This window comes from Ciconia boyciana, chromosome 5 (genome assembly GCF_034638445.1).
Source record: "Ciconia boyciana chromosome 5, ASM3463844v1, whole genome shotgun sequence".
In the NCBI taxonomy this organism is placed as follows: Eukaryota; Metazoa; Chordata; class Aves; order Ciconiiformes; family Ciconiidae; genus Ciconia; species Ciconia boyciana.
In genome coordinates, this window is record NC_132938.1 from 189,496 (window position 1) to 203,945 (window position 14,450).

Here is a 14,450-nt window from a genome sequence, read left to right on the forward strand (position 1 = left end):
TGGAGCCCAGCAGGGCCAGCGCATGGGAAGGGGAGCAAGCGGTGGGAGTGAGGCGCAGCCGAAGGATCGCTCCCCTTCTCCCACACTGTACACGGGGCCACGCTTCAGCACCCAGTGTCACAGCCTGGCAGAGCATGCACGCCCAACGGCTCTTTTTGCTCTTGCTTCCTCTGGCACTGAATCACGCAGCCTGGGAACAAAGGCTAAAAGCGAGATGATACCAAATGCAACCCTGTATGCATCTCCTGCCTGAGTCACATCTCCTGCCTGAATCATACTCCAACGCTGAGAGCCTGCTGTGCCCACCCGGCACAGCCCCAGCAGTGCAGCTTTCGGCAGCAGAGCCGCAGGCGTGTCTGGCGAAGCGGCACTGCCTGGCCACGAGGCCACTTGTGCCAGGGCGCGTGCCGGGGACTGCACCCGCCATCGGCTTGGCCAGTCAAACCACCCCAGGACAGCAGAGCCGCTGTCAGGAACGTCACCACGGGGCTGCACCGCCAGGGCTGCGCCGGCTGAGCGGGCAGGGGAGGGCAGGCTGAGCTGGGAGCTGGAGGGGAGACCCCACACCTCCCCTGTCCCTCGGGGCTACGAGAAGGGGTCACCGGGCAGGGAGCGGCAACACCGGTGCCTCAGCACATTGGCAGGAGCAATCCCAGCACCCGGGACGCTTGCAGAGCAGGGCAGCCTCATGTGCCGGAGAGCATGGGCAGGGCCAGTGAGGGTAAAGCTCCTGTCCTGCCTGCCGGCTTTACTGCCTCGGTTTAGTTAGGTCTTTATTAATGGGAACAAAGAACAGGACGGCAAACCTGCCGGCTTATCCCAAGAAGGCTCGAGCAAAGGGCCGAGCTGCCACTCTGGTCGCCCACGCTTCCCCAGGCATGGCACGCAGCGCGGCACGGTACAGCACGGCGCTTCCCCGCAGCACGGCGCTTCTCCACTGCTACACAGCCCCGCCACTCGCTCGGGCTCCCGGAACACGGGCGGACCCAACTCCTCGTCCAACCTCGCGACCCAGAGCGGCTTGTCAGGCCCATGCCTCGCTGCCCAGCCGAGCACGCTGGGTCTGCCGCCACGTCTACATAAGAGTACCCATGAACCCACGCTGGCCACAGCTCTGTTTCCCTCTCCTTCACGATTAGATCATTGCACCCAGTGCAGCTGCTCTGCATGAAGCTTCGGCTGAGCAGCGCTCTGACCTGCCTACCCCTCCCACGAGAGGTGGGTCTCCCAGCACATTCCTCCCACATGTTCTTGGCATGTAAAACTGTGATGGTTCACCGGGTCCAGTCACTGGTTTTCTGGAGAATACAGCCCAAACCCCTCATCTGCTTCCAAAATGGGCTTCCTGCATCACAGACACGCTGCCTGCTCCTCCCAGCGCACCCTCTGCTCCAGACCTGCTCCTGGCACGGCTTCCCCTCCCTTTTGGGCTTTCTTGTGCATCCTGCTGTGCTTAATACCTGCACATCCAGCCCCAGCCAGCTGGGCACCAGGCTGCACTGCCAGCCGAGGAGCAGCGTTGGTCGCCCGGTCCCAGACCCCTAAATCAGTGACGCCTTTCGCATCTCCCACATCACCCAAAGGCAGCCGTGGGAAGCAGCGCAGCCCCGATGCCCGGTGCAGCACAAGGCGGCGGCGGTGGTACTCACCCGCAGGGTGTTCTCCCGGTCCAGGACGATCACCCTCCGATTGACAGTGTGCAGCAGCCGCTCCAGGATCAGCTGGATGTGCTTCTTCACCTTCACCTGCAAGGCAAGAGGTGTCACGACCGTGCCTGAGCACCTGGCGCTGCCCGCCGTGGTGCCAGGAGGGAGGGCACAGATGACAGCACCATCACCGCAGCCGAGGGGAATCGCCCCTGCGGCACACAGCCGGCATGTGGTCCCCAGCCCCCGCAAGCACCTCCTGGGCCAGACGCAATCGGCCCCGTGGCACTGCCACAATTACTGCAGCTCACCAAAACAAGCAGGCAAGCAGGTTGCAAAGTGTTTGCAGTTATTCTTGGCAGAGGGCGCGGGAGCCGGAACTGAGGGCACAAGTTTCCTCAGCACCCCATAGTGCCCCGTGGAGCGGGGAGGAAGCAGCTCTGCTCCAGCCACGGGAGACAGTGGACATCGGATAAGCCCCAACACCTCTGCAGCTCCAGCTGTGGGGGACCGTGGCCGACGGACAAGCCCTGTGCCCGGGATCCTCAGCCATGGGACCAGACAGCTCTGGTCCTCGGCGGCGGCAGGGCGGGAGCACGCTGCCAGGAGGGACAGGCTCATGGCATCTCAGGAGGCGGGAAATCACGAGCTGACTCTAAAGATTTGTGATTTATATGAAATACTGAAATAAAAGTCTTGCCCACTCCAGCGCGGCAAGTACGGCTCGTTTAATCACTGCGCGGGGGCTGGCAGCGTCAGGGCGACCAGCTGGAGCTGCAGCTGGAACAAGGCCATGCGCTCCAGTGCCAATATGGGGCTTGGGGTCTCTGCACAGCTCGGCCCCGTACGCCTCCCTGGCAAAGCTGGCAAAGCCGTCCGAGGACGGCTGGGGATGGCTGGGGACAGCCGAGTCCACACTAGCCAGAGCTGTCCCCCAGAGCAGTCAGTACCACAGACAAAGGTGGGTTTCAGCTCACATGGGTTTGAAACATGAGAAGCATCCTCACCCATGAGCATCCTGATTATCCTCTTCTTAAAGGCTATTTTAGTTTTAAAAGTTAAGGCCAAAACCAAGACATTTCAACCACAACTTCCAAGCTTTTCCTTCCGTTGCCTGGGCTTCCCAGTGCCACAGGAATCAAAAAGCCATGCTCACACAGCCACCTCGCCCACCCGGGACATGGTGGCACGCGTCTAATAATTCAGCTTCCACAGCGCCAGTCGCTGTGCTGTAGCTGTGACATCTGGACTTCCCAAGGGGTCCCAGAAAGGGACCCCAAAGCACAGACCAGCCTAGAAAGGACAGAAACAGAGGAAGTATCCTGTAGAGCCAGAGCACAGATCCCTGCGCTTTCCCAAAACGTTGCAGGAACGGCCACCACCGGCAGCGACTTCCAGCCACTCGGCCCCGCTGTGGGTGCACTGGGGCTTGCGGGGAGAGATGGTGACGGGCTCACTGGTGGCCCAGGGACATTGCCTGATGCTAGCTGCAGAAAGGCAGGGGATGGAGGGCAGCACGCAGGGAAAGGGGGACAGCTACCGAAGTGTGGACACGCCTGGCCCCGTACATCAGACTGGCACCACAGCGACGTGACCCGGCACCCCACACCAGGCAGCGTGCTGCGTTTCTGTGCTGCGGGAAACGGAGGAGGAGAAGGGTGACCCAGGGAGGGAGCTGCCAGCGCAGTTGTGTGAGGGCTGTGCTCACGCCTGTGACTTCAACGTGCTCAGCCCAAACACCCGTGATGCCAGGGCAGGAGCCTACAGGGAGAGCCGTGACCGCAGGTCACACTGCCGGGGCTGTCGGCAGTCACCGGTTGTGCTCTGTCTTTTCTATGCTGCTTCCAGTGTTGCAAGCCCACACTTCATCCTTCCAGCGCCTCGGGAGCCCCAGGTCCAGCAGGGCCAAGTGGGGCCATGCTGGCGGGGCCGCGACCCAGCGTGAGCCAGCTCTGGAGCACCAGCACGCCTCGCACACGTCTTGCCTGCCACGGTGGGAATGCCGCTGGGCCACCCTGCGGCCCCGATGCCCCCTGAGAGCCGTGAGCCCTCGCTGGGTCCTTGCCTGAGCGAGGCGCTGGAACGGCCCGAACCCACCCGCTGGTGCACAGTGAAGCACTGAGGCCGCGGGGGGCCAGGGCAAAGTCACCGGGCACAGTCACCCCCCACCCCAGGGTGGGACATGGGGCACCGGGGACTCACAGCAAGCCTAGAGCCACGCAGAGCCCCGGCCTCCCAGCCCTGTAGGGCACCTCTCGGGACTGACCCCATCACCGCAGCACCTCTGCCAGCAGCCCAGCTCCGCACGTTGGCTCCAGGTGACCATACAGGGTTTGTCACCATAATGAGATGCAGATAAGCCCTTCCCAAATGCGCAGGGGTGCCTGGCTCCTTCCCGCCATCCGCCAAGCGCCGAAGCCCACCAGAGAAGCACTCACCAGCTCCGCGTCCCCATGGTCCTTGTGCCGTCCCTCGCCTGCGCCATGCTGCACTCGCCGCTCCTCCGCTCTCTGCAACAAACAGCGCCCTGGGAAGTCGGGCAGATGCCCAGCAAGGACGGCCCCATCCCACCAGTGGCCAGCCCGGGACAAGTCAGGCACCCGCAGCAGGACCGTGCCTAGCCAGACGCCAGCCGGCTCAGCCCTGGACTGGTTGTTACTGTCATCTCTTGCTTTGGCACCCGGCACCAGCAGGCAGGCTCCTGCAGGCAGCATGGGGAGAAGGGGGTATGTGGGGGTCCCTGCTGCTCCGGGCACGGCCAGCTCTCTGCGGCGGGGTGCTGGGCTGGACCCCTGCGCCGCGGGGCTCTGGCTCACGTTTAGGGCCGTCACTGCTAATTTTGGAGTGCGATGCTGCCCAGGGGCCATGCACTCCCTTGCCCTTGGGTCGGTGCTGTCCCTTGGCTGGGAGGCCTCTTCCCCACTTGTGGGGACTGACGGGAACTCGCCAGAGACCAGCTGAGGTGGAAACCAAAAGGTTTTTACCCCTAGCTTGGGCAGGTTCCCACTGGGATGGTGGGCGCCAACAGCCCCCTTTGACTTTGGATGGACCACGATCAGTCCTAACCATATCGTGGCCAGTAATTTATGCTTAGCCCTACTCAAACGGGTTTAGTCAGGTCATTTCCACGGTGATTACTGGAGAGGCAAAGGAGACAACAGAGAAGGTGGGATTTACCTTCTGGGCCTTGTACAGCACCTCCAGGATGTTGCTGAGCAGCTCAATGCAGGCATCCTCCTCCTCTCCCTTCTCAATCAGCTCCTGCAGGATGGGCACCGTCGTCTGCAGCAGCAGCTCCCGGCACTCTGTTGGGGCGGACACGGAGGCGCGGGGCTGGCGGGCACACCGGCACCGCCCCGGCACGGGAGAGGACAGGGCAGGAAAGGGACCAACAGGACAGACAGGACGAGCGTGACGCCTGCTCTGGGCTGCGACCCACACACATGGAGCTGTCAACTTCCTCCTCGGATGGAGCAGGGTTTTGGGAAAAACATTAAATCCTGGTGGGAAGGCTCCAACACAGAGAATTCGTTGCAGCCTGTTACACAGCCACTTATCCTCTCTGCTAAAATCAACCAAACTAAAATAGAAAAGCCTCATCTGAACCTCTCCTGCTTCAGCTTCCGCCAACGGACTTTGTTCTGCTTCTCTGCTCTGTTAAAGGTGCGTACGATTTAACTGAATAGATGGAGGCTTTTTAAACTGGACACCATCTCGATAAACTAGAGTCTCTAGTGCTGAAAAACCTGTGCTCTTCCTATTACATATTACTCTGTTCCTCTGCCCAGGGCTGGTATTTGCGACACCACGCTGCACTGCCGGTTCCACGTTGCTGCTTATCCCTACAGTGGCACTACTAAAGTGGGGGCACAGGGAAGGAAAGTGGGGGGAAAACGTTTCTCTTGTTTTCTTGCTGGCACCACCGTCTGCCATTGTGGGGTGTGGAGGAGCGGTGTCGTACGGCCGCCCTGGGGGCGCGGGGGGGGATGTGGGGAAGGACCCAGGGTAGGATGCGGGGAGGGATGCGGGGAGGGACGCGGGGAGCGCTCGCAGGATCGCGGTGGCTCAGAGCAGAGCTGGAGCAGGCGGCAGGAGGTGACCTGCCACCCGCACTCGATGGCTTAGACACGTTCACATTGCGAGCTCTCAAAGTCTCCACAGGCAGAGACACAAAACGGTTCCTGCTGCCTGCGGCTGAGCTGCTACCCTGCTCCCTGGACCCTTCCTGCTGCGGCTGAAGCCCAGGGCCCCTGGCCCAGCTCCCCAAGGCAGCCCACTCCCCTTCTCTTTAAAGATGCCGTGTGGGTATTTGGAAGCTCATCGCGTCTCCCCAGTGCCCTTTCCTGCCCCGAGCCCCTCAGTTGTTTCTTCCTCACCCTGTCTTCCAAGCTCTGCTTTCTTCTGGACTTCCTCCAGTTTAGCCACAAGTTCCTTGTGCCACCCAAAACCGCGCCTGGAAGCGAGCCCAGCCGCAGCCCGGCTGACGCCGAGCAGGGTGCAGGGCGCTCGCGTGTCCGAGGGACGCTCTCCCCATGGGGGCTGCACCGCTGAGCCCCTCTGCTCCCCCAGCCCCAAACCCCCCCTGCAGCACTGCCGCCGCCCTGGGCTCCGGCCTCTGCTCCGTGATTGCTTTCACATGATTGTTTTTAACTTAAATATGGTCTATAGCTTTCAAAACCTTTTCTCCAACTTGTTGAGATTTTAAATCCTGAGTCTGTCCTCCAGCGTGCCTCCAGTCACTTCTGCCTTGCAGGGCAAAATTTACCGAGTCTACTCCTTTTTCCGTCATCTAGATTACTCCTAAGAATGCCAAACAGCATCAGAGTCAGGGCAGACCTGGGGAATCCTACTCAGAACGTCCTTCCAGTCTGACAGCAAGCCCCCGACACCCCCTCCCTGAACACCACTCCTGAACCACCCGCACGCCGGCTGCGTATTGCTGCAGCTGAACCCTGTTGCCCTCTGCAGCCTGGCCGCGCTTCCGACAGCAGGAGGGCTTCACCCCGACAGCACCGGCTGGGCGACGCGCGCTTCCGGCTGGGCGACGCGCGCTTCCAGCGCGAGCTCGAGGGAATTGCCTCCCTCTGCAGAGCCGCCCCGGGCACGGGCCCTGTCTCGGGGGCAGAGGAGGGGTCCCCGCAGCAGGGACTCGTCCCCATCCGACACCCTGGCCGTCCCGGAGAGCTCAGCGTGGGCAGTGCTGCCAGGACCCCCCAGTGCCCCTCTCACCGTAGGACTGGAAGACCTTGCTGTTGATGATGTCAGTCAGGGACTGCAGCTTCTGCTTCAGCAGGCGCTGGGGCGGCAGGTTCCCAATGAAGTCCCGCAGCAAGGCCCTGCCATCCAGGCGAGAGGATTTAACGAGTGTTAAATACGGCGCTTGCAAGAACCCCGCTTGTTTTGCAGTCCCGAGCCCCTGCGGCCCCTTTCCTTCTGCAGGAGACAAATGCAGCAGCGGGGGGCCGGGCACCGATTGCCCCTGTGTTTCGGTCAGGACGGGGCTGCTGGGTGGGGGGAGCCGCTCGATGGGGGCAGAGCTGTGCGGGGAGGTGCAGGGCGGGATGGTCCCACCACACAAAGCCGCAAGGCAGCCCGTGCCCACCGCAGACAGCCACGCAGAGACACCCGGCGTAAAAACTCTGCCTGAATTCCCGAAACGGACCCGGCTGGGACTGAGGGTTTCCAGGCTCAGCCCCTGCCTGAAGCACAGGCTACTGCTGAAATTGAGCAAAACCCTCCCCTGGTTTTGCGCTGGGAAGGGGATAAGGAGGCAATTCCCAAGCGTCAGGAAACCCAGACCCCTCCACCTGCCCTCGCCCTCAGCTTGATGGCATCAGCCTGCGTCCCTGCCGGCAGCTCCGGGACGGGGGTCACTGCAGGACAGGAGCGGGGACAGAGGTGGCTGCGGCAGGCGCTGCGCACGCCACAGAGCAGGGCTGGGGATGACGGGGGCAACGGGGACCCTACCCCAGCGCAGAGGAGTCGAAGATCCCAAACACATCCTCGAGGATGGAAGGCAGGTACTTCAGGGCTGCTCCCTGCAAAGAGATGAGAGAGCTGCCTGCACCGGCCCTGCTTCGCCACGCGCCCGCAGGGCAGGACGGACGGACGGACGCCGCGCGGGCAGGGGGGTGACCCCCGGCCCCTCCTGCCTCCCCCCAGGTTGTGGGTGCTGAGCCAGCACTGTCCTCGTTCAGCCCTCGCCGTCCCTGGGGAAGGGGCGTCCAGCCGGGAGCAGCTCCCTCTTGCCAAGCCACCAGCGTCCAGCAAAGCACCCAGAACCGCCACGGTCACGTACCTCTACCGTTGTCAGTAAGAATAACTGTCTCCAGCTTTTACTTGGAAACACATAAACTCCCACAACATGACTATCAGGTACGCAGGCCCTGGCTTGCGTTGCTTGTAAAACCCTCCAGCACCGCTCACGGCCGCCGGCAGTCACTGCCGCTGCAGCCGAGGCTGCTGGGGGAGCGGGGCTGCCCTGCACCCAGCCCGGCTCCGTGCCCTCGCTGGAAGGCTGCAAGGGTGGGGACACACGGCTATTTGTTTTTTGGAACAGCAAACACACTGACCACAAATTGTTCTGCATTAAAATCCACTTCGTTATGTTTATGATGTGACTAAGTAGCATGAATGACTCGCTGAGTTCTGCTTATCTCTAGCTTTGCCCGGTAGCTGGTCCTTCAGGCGTCCCCGGGCTTCAAATGTGCTGAAAGTGGCACCAGGGACCCTCCAGCCTCCGGCTGCAGCCGCCTGCCAGACGTGGTCTCGCACGCTTCTGCACTTCAACGTCAGTTTAGCAGGTTCGATGCCTGCAGATCCACACGGGGCCGACCGCTACGCGATTCAGCTCCAGGAATTTTCACCCAGTGGTTTCGGCATCGAGTCCGTCATCTCCCTCTGAGTTGCAGAAGGCGTTTGAAAGACTGGTGCCTATTGCAAATTCACCTAGTTTTAAAAAGTGCCCGGACAAGTTCACCTTGGACACATCCCTCAGAGCACAGCGAATACGGAGATTACAGGCACAGCCTGGGCAAGTCCCTGGAGGGGTTTGCCCTGGGAGCACCCTGCAGCAGGACCGAAACCTCTGCCTGGCTCTGACCCCTTGCTGGGCGGCCGCTGCCCACATCACGGCAGTAACGGGCAGGGCAGACCCTGGTCCCAAGCTGGGATGGCTCCGTGAAGATCTCCAGATGCAGTTAAAAACCGTGCCCCAGAGGCCCTGCCGGCCCAGAGCCGGCTCCGGCAGCGGCAGTCACCCGTCCTGCCGCCTGGCACCGCGTTCCCAGCGAGCTCGGTGAGCTCCCGCGCCCTTTGCTGGACCGGGCTCTGCCTTTGCCTGCAGCACTAAGCGATGCTCCAGTCTTCTCCCTCCGGGTTTGCAAAGACTGTGATGGAGTTCCCCACTACCCTCTTCTACCTGACTGAAATAGTGTTAATGTCCGTCGAACACACCAGACCCTGAGTCATTTCTGCAGCTCTTGCAAACCCTTCTCCAATACTTAGAAACCTGTTGCAACTGAGGGCAGCAAGGCCGGGCGCATCATCCACCAACAGCCTCATGCGCACCGTGTGCCCCTCCAGGTATCTCTGTTTAACGCCTCTTTGCACATAAATCCAGGGACTGGCTGACTTCATGACTGACTGCAATGACACCATGCTCGGAGTCGCCTTCGGCCGCTCGCTGGTGGCAGCTCCCGGCTCTGCTCCCAGCTGCTGCTCCGCAGCCCTGTCCCCTGCCCCGGCACCTCTCTGCCCGCAGAGCCCGGGCACGGAGCAGGGGCTTCCCCATTACCCAGCGCCGCCGCTGCCGCCCATGCCCCCTGCACCGGCCACGGCCGCGTCTGGCGAACCAGCAAACACGCAGAGACGTCTGAGCCGAGAGCCAATTCCCCTGGGACCCAAAAGAAATGCCCATCCCAGCACGACGGTTCTCCATTTGTAATGACTTTTTTTAGAACTGAGAAGATATATGTTAAGGAGATTAAAGGTAGTTATTTTAATGAACTTACACAATGCTAATTTTAAATCAGAATGCGGTATCAAGTCAAACAGATGTTAGTCTCGCCTATTATGTCAGTTATCTTAGTCAGTCACATTTGTAACTTCAAAAAAGTGACAGCTAAATTTTATTTTTTTTTTTTACTAAACTCCATGCTTAGTAAAGCTGGACTGATTAACATTAATTAGACTGCCACCCTTTAATTCTGAATTGATTGCATCCTCTCCATGACTGAGCCAGGATCAATGGTCAGCCTCTTTGGTCTACAGTTAGCAAGGTCTTCTGATTCCCTTTTTGAAAAATGAGCTAATACAGACTTTTTCCCATTCCTCAAGGATTTTTCCAGTGTTACAAGACTTCTTAAACATCGGCATCTATGTCTCAGAAAGGATTTCTTCCAGAAACTGGTTCTGGCTATTATTGTAACTGCCAAGGTAACTGCCTGGCCTTGCAGAACGGAAAATGTCTGTCTTCCACCACTGAGGATGAGCCCCCTCTTACTGATTTTTCATGGCAAGGGTGTGTCACAGCCTGGCCACGACGTACAAATTGTGTCCGATTTCTCCCCAGCTGCAGAACAGCAATGTTTGTTCGAACCAGCTGCCCTGCCCGTGCCGTCACTGGTGATGCTCTGGCAGCGCTGGCGGAGCTGGAGGATGGACCGCTGGCACCCACCCACCGGGTCCGGTGGGAGCGGGCAGGGACATGACCGTCAGTGAGCCCAGTGCAGAACCGGGACAGGCGCAGAGCCCGGTGGTCACCAGCCTGGGGCAGGAGCCGCCTCTGGTGCGCGTGGCAGCGACCGTCACCTTTGCGCAATGCCGGTGGCAGGGTGTCCTGCAGAAACCCACCCACGTGCCAGCGGCCACAGGGGAAGAGCGTCAGCGAAGCTCCAACCACGGACACTCGTGAGCACCCCACCAGGAAAGCGCAGCCCCTGACCCGGGCTGTGAAATGCAAATGCAAACCCAAATCCTCCAAGGGGCCGCAGCGGGCTGGGGCCATCTCCTCCGCTCCACCCTGCTGAGCTGCAGGTAAGCCTGGACCTAAACTGAGGAAAGATGGAGGGGAGCGGGTTGTCCTTCTCAAGGCATGAACAAGGGGAAACACGCACCCACCACAAGTAGCGACCTGCCGCTGCTGCATGCCTGTGCGGGCTGTCTCCAGGCACGGGACCCAGTTTGGGTCCCCTGAAGCTCCCAGCTGCGCTGGCAGCAGCGTGATGCTCTGCTCCGCCTTGCTCAGCGCCTTGGCAGCTGGCATGGGCCCTAAGTGTTTGTTTAAGTCTGTACCCCAATCCCACCTCAAAACTCAACTTCCCTGGGTGCAGAGAAAACCAGGGCTCCAGGAGGGAAGCAGTGGGATGAGTGAAGCTCTTCTCAAGGGCCCTCTGGCTATGGCAGGGAGCAGTTGCAGCAGAAGCCCTGTCTGCTGGCTGGAGATGTGCAAGGCAGCTGCACGCAGGGAGCAGGCAGCCTTCCATCTCCTTCACATCAGGGGCACCGTCCAGGTCACGGCATTTATCGGGGATGCTGGAGGTGTTTGGCTGAAGAACAGCTCCTGCTCTCTGGCTAGGACCGTGCCATGGGTTCGTCCCTGGCCCCCAGCCTGTCTGACACCAGTAAGCAGAGCCCAAAGAGGCTCAGCCTCCTCTCCACAGCTCCAAGTAGTCAAAATAGTACAAAACCTCGCAGCCTAAAGTAGTCCAACAGAGGACCAGCTCTCTCCACAAGAGAGGTGGCCTTTGCAGGAGCGTTGCAGCTAACAAGCTATTATCAGCTCTGCCTTGGGCTGATCAGATAATTGCAGCTTTAACGAAAAGAGTAGGCAGAACAGGATGAAGCTGCAGAGCTTACGTCAGCCACTACGATCTTTCGGGTATCACCTTCAGCTGCTAGATGGGAGCTGGTCGTCACAGCTAGAGATGCAGGGTGCCTGCAAGCTCTGTAAAGCAGCTACAAAGTCCACTTTGAGAACAAGAAAAAAAGTTCTCTCCTTGCAGTACCTGCTCAAGATGTTCAGGAGACACCGTCAGGGCTGGATATAGCACGACCCAGTGGCTGGGGTCCTGCAGGAACCAGTGCAGGATGCCGCACAAGAGCTGTGGCCTGGACACCAGGGAAGCCACGGGACCCCCGGGACGGGGGAGCAATGGTGGGGCCGGGCAGAGGCACCGGGAGCCAGGCAGCACGAGGCTGGGCACTTGGTCTGAGGCTCAGAGGAGAAGAGGACAGGACCTTGCTGGCTCACAAGCCCACAGTGGTGCTTCCCAAGGTCAGGGCCTCTTGAATCAGAAATGTCTTTATATTAAAATAATCCTGGGTGGATTTTTCTTCCACAGATCAGTACGGCTGTTTGCAAACTTGCGCAAACTTTCAGCATCCACAGCCTGCTCCGAGGAGCAGATACAGACCATCGCAAGGGGCTCGACAGCTTCATCACACAGTAGACTAACAAGCACTGCCTTTGCCCGTTTCACAAGGTGCTCCCTCCTTCCCGAGTCAGGAGAGACCTTGAGCAACCATTTCCATCTCCTACCCCCCTCCCCAGGTTGGTGGCGAATCTGCAGCTCCCTGCTCCAGCTCCCTGCTCCAGCTCCCTGCTCCAGCTCCCTGCTCGCGTCTTTTCCAGGATGGAGGGGTCTGGTCTGGCCAGGTAGGTGATCCCACCCGAAAGCTGCCCCCTACACATGGTCACCCTTCACTGGGGCTTTTCCAGCTGGACCGCACACTCTGAAGCGCGGGCACCAGACACATATGCACCACAGGGACTCACGCTGCGGCAAAGGACATTTTCTCTTTTCTTCTTGAGTCCCTTCCTGATAATTCCCAACTTTGAGAGAGCATTCCCTGATCAGTGCCAGGCACGGAGCTGACATTGCCAGAGCACTATCCGTTATTGTCCCAGGTCTCATCTGCCAGCGCGTCAGTCAGCTTGGAGCCCATCACCGTGCATTTAAAGTTAAGGGATTTCTCGCTCCTCAGACCACTTTCTGATTTTCATTTCCACAGTGAATAATTTCACCTGGGCACTCTCTCCCCCAGTGAAGCACTTTGTCGGTGACATGGAAGAAGCCCTGTCACCGTAACGCCTGCGGAGCAGCAGAGCCAGCGGTGAGCACCGAGGAGGACAAGTGACGGTGAGGAGGAGAACCGGCTGACACCGTGCTCAGGGCGAGTCGACACCGTGCACTGCGATGCGGCCGAGCGCAAAGCCACACTCGGAAATACCAAACACAAGCTGCATCGACAAAATTGGCAACTTTAAAGTTGGGAGGCAATGACCAAAAATGACCTGGGCGAGGTCAATGAGAAACAACCCTGATGCCTCCCCGCTCTGATGGAACGAGCTCCCCTTTCTGCCATCCTCCAAGGAGCCACCACCAAGCCAGCGACCTGGTGACGAGATCTCTGAGTCCAGGTATTCGCACCCAGAAGAGATGGGAGCAGAGGGAAAGTCTCTCTGAAGGACTGTGTCCTGCTACTGTGCAACACCAAAGCCCACTACAGACCGTGGCCCCAGCACCTAGACCTGCTCAACACTCCAGCAATCCCCAAGGAAGAGCCTGGGGCGCTTCTAAGGGGGACACCCCCCTAAAGAGAACAGCACAGATCTGCCAGAGCTTCAATCCTTCCTGCTCTCTCTAACAAAGTAATAGCAACCAGAAAAGCTATTTTCACAGGGAAAGCTCCCGCTCAGCAGCTGGGATCCCACTGCAGAATTCGGCCGTTTCCAGGAGAAAGTGCTGTCAGACTCAGCAAACCTGGCAGCAGCAGCGGGCAAATCTCTGAGCCCCATCCCCAGCTTCCTTCAGGCTGCTCTGGGCGGAGGGCAGCTCCCGCCGAATCCTCACCCCGAACTAAGGGATCCTGCCCCAAAGCCACAGCAGTGTGACGGCACGTGAGGGAATACCGTTTTCCAGTCTGCTTTTTAACGATGTTCGGCTGTTGCGCACACCCACGGTGCCTCGAGCGCACCGGAGGAACTGCAACCGTGCTGCAACTGGAAAATTGTCCTGCTGAGACGGGCAGCCGCTGCTGGCCGCGTGACAGGGACTCAGCCGGACTCCCCCAGCACTGAGACGGGGAGCCTCGTCTTTTCCAAGTAACGCCGCCTGCTGCAAGGCTGCAGCCCCAGGCGCTCGGGGTGAAGCACACGCGTGTCTCCCCACACCTCGGCTGGACACCCGGCACGGCTGGATCCCAGACGTGGGCTTCGTCCGCTCCCGACAGTCCTCCGCCTCCTCGCCGGCACTTTCGGCAGGCGGCTGGCGGACCTGGCCTGCATCGCCTGTGCCTTGTGGCAGACCCTGCCGCGCCGTCGGTGCCTCGTGGCTATTATTTGCTATTACCACTGCTATTCCTGATCCCAGCCACAGGGCAGCTGCAGGGATGCCTCTTCTGGGGATGCGCGGGCAGAGCTTTCCCTCTGCCCTGGACAGTGGCCCCTCTACTCTGGATGCGCTTGCAAGAATTATTTTCTGCAGACCTGAAGACGGTGCTGAGTGACGCAGAACTCGCACAGGTGAGCGTGCAGCAGTCGGTAACAGTGCAGCGCGACAGGTTACCATAGCACAGAGTCTCTAGAGCAATGGTATTGAGATGGAAATCAGAATAATGATCAGTGTTTAGATGGGAGAGGGGATCAGGAGGGACGGCCCTCCTCCTCTCCACGAGGATAGCTCTCATGTTGGGCTTCAAACTACTTTTTTCTAAATTAGAGTAGTTTATAAGGGATTATCTAAGAACACCATGAATTAATGCAACACAGGAGCCACCGCACGTCCCAGCCTGCAGACGAGG

At 59.7% G+C, this 14,450-nt stretch overlaps 1 protein-coding gene across 2 annotated transcripts in view; it reads right to left on the reverse strand.

The window, feature by feature from the left end:
• The window catches only part of LOC140652459 (dedicator of cytokinesis protein 2-like), an 85,241-nt gene that overhangs the window by 42,648 nt on the left and 28,143 nt on the right, over positions 1-14,450 (reverse strand). For both annotated transcript variants that reach the window (XM_072863267.1, XM_072863268.1), the window contains 5 exons: positions 7,614-7,684; positions 6,876-6,982; positions 4,824-4,951; positions 4,085-4,156; positions 1,650-1,745 (listed from right to left, as the gene is read on the reverse strand). In XM_072863267.1, the coding sequence (XP_072719368.1) occupies positions 1,650-1,745; positions 4,085-4,156; positions 4,824-4,951; positions 6,876-6,982; positions 7,614-7,684 (474 nt within the window). The remainder of the gene's footprint in view (positions 1-1,649; positions 1,746-4,084; positions 4,157-4,823; positions 4,952-6,875; positions 6,983-7,613; positions 7,685-14,450) is intronic.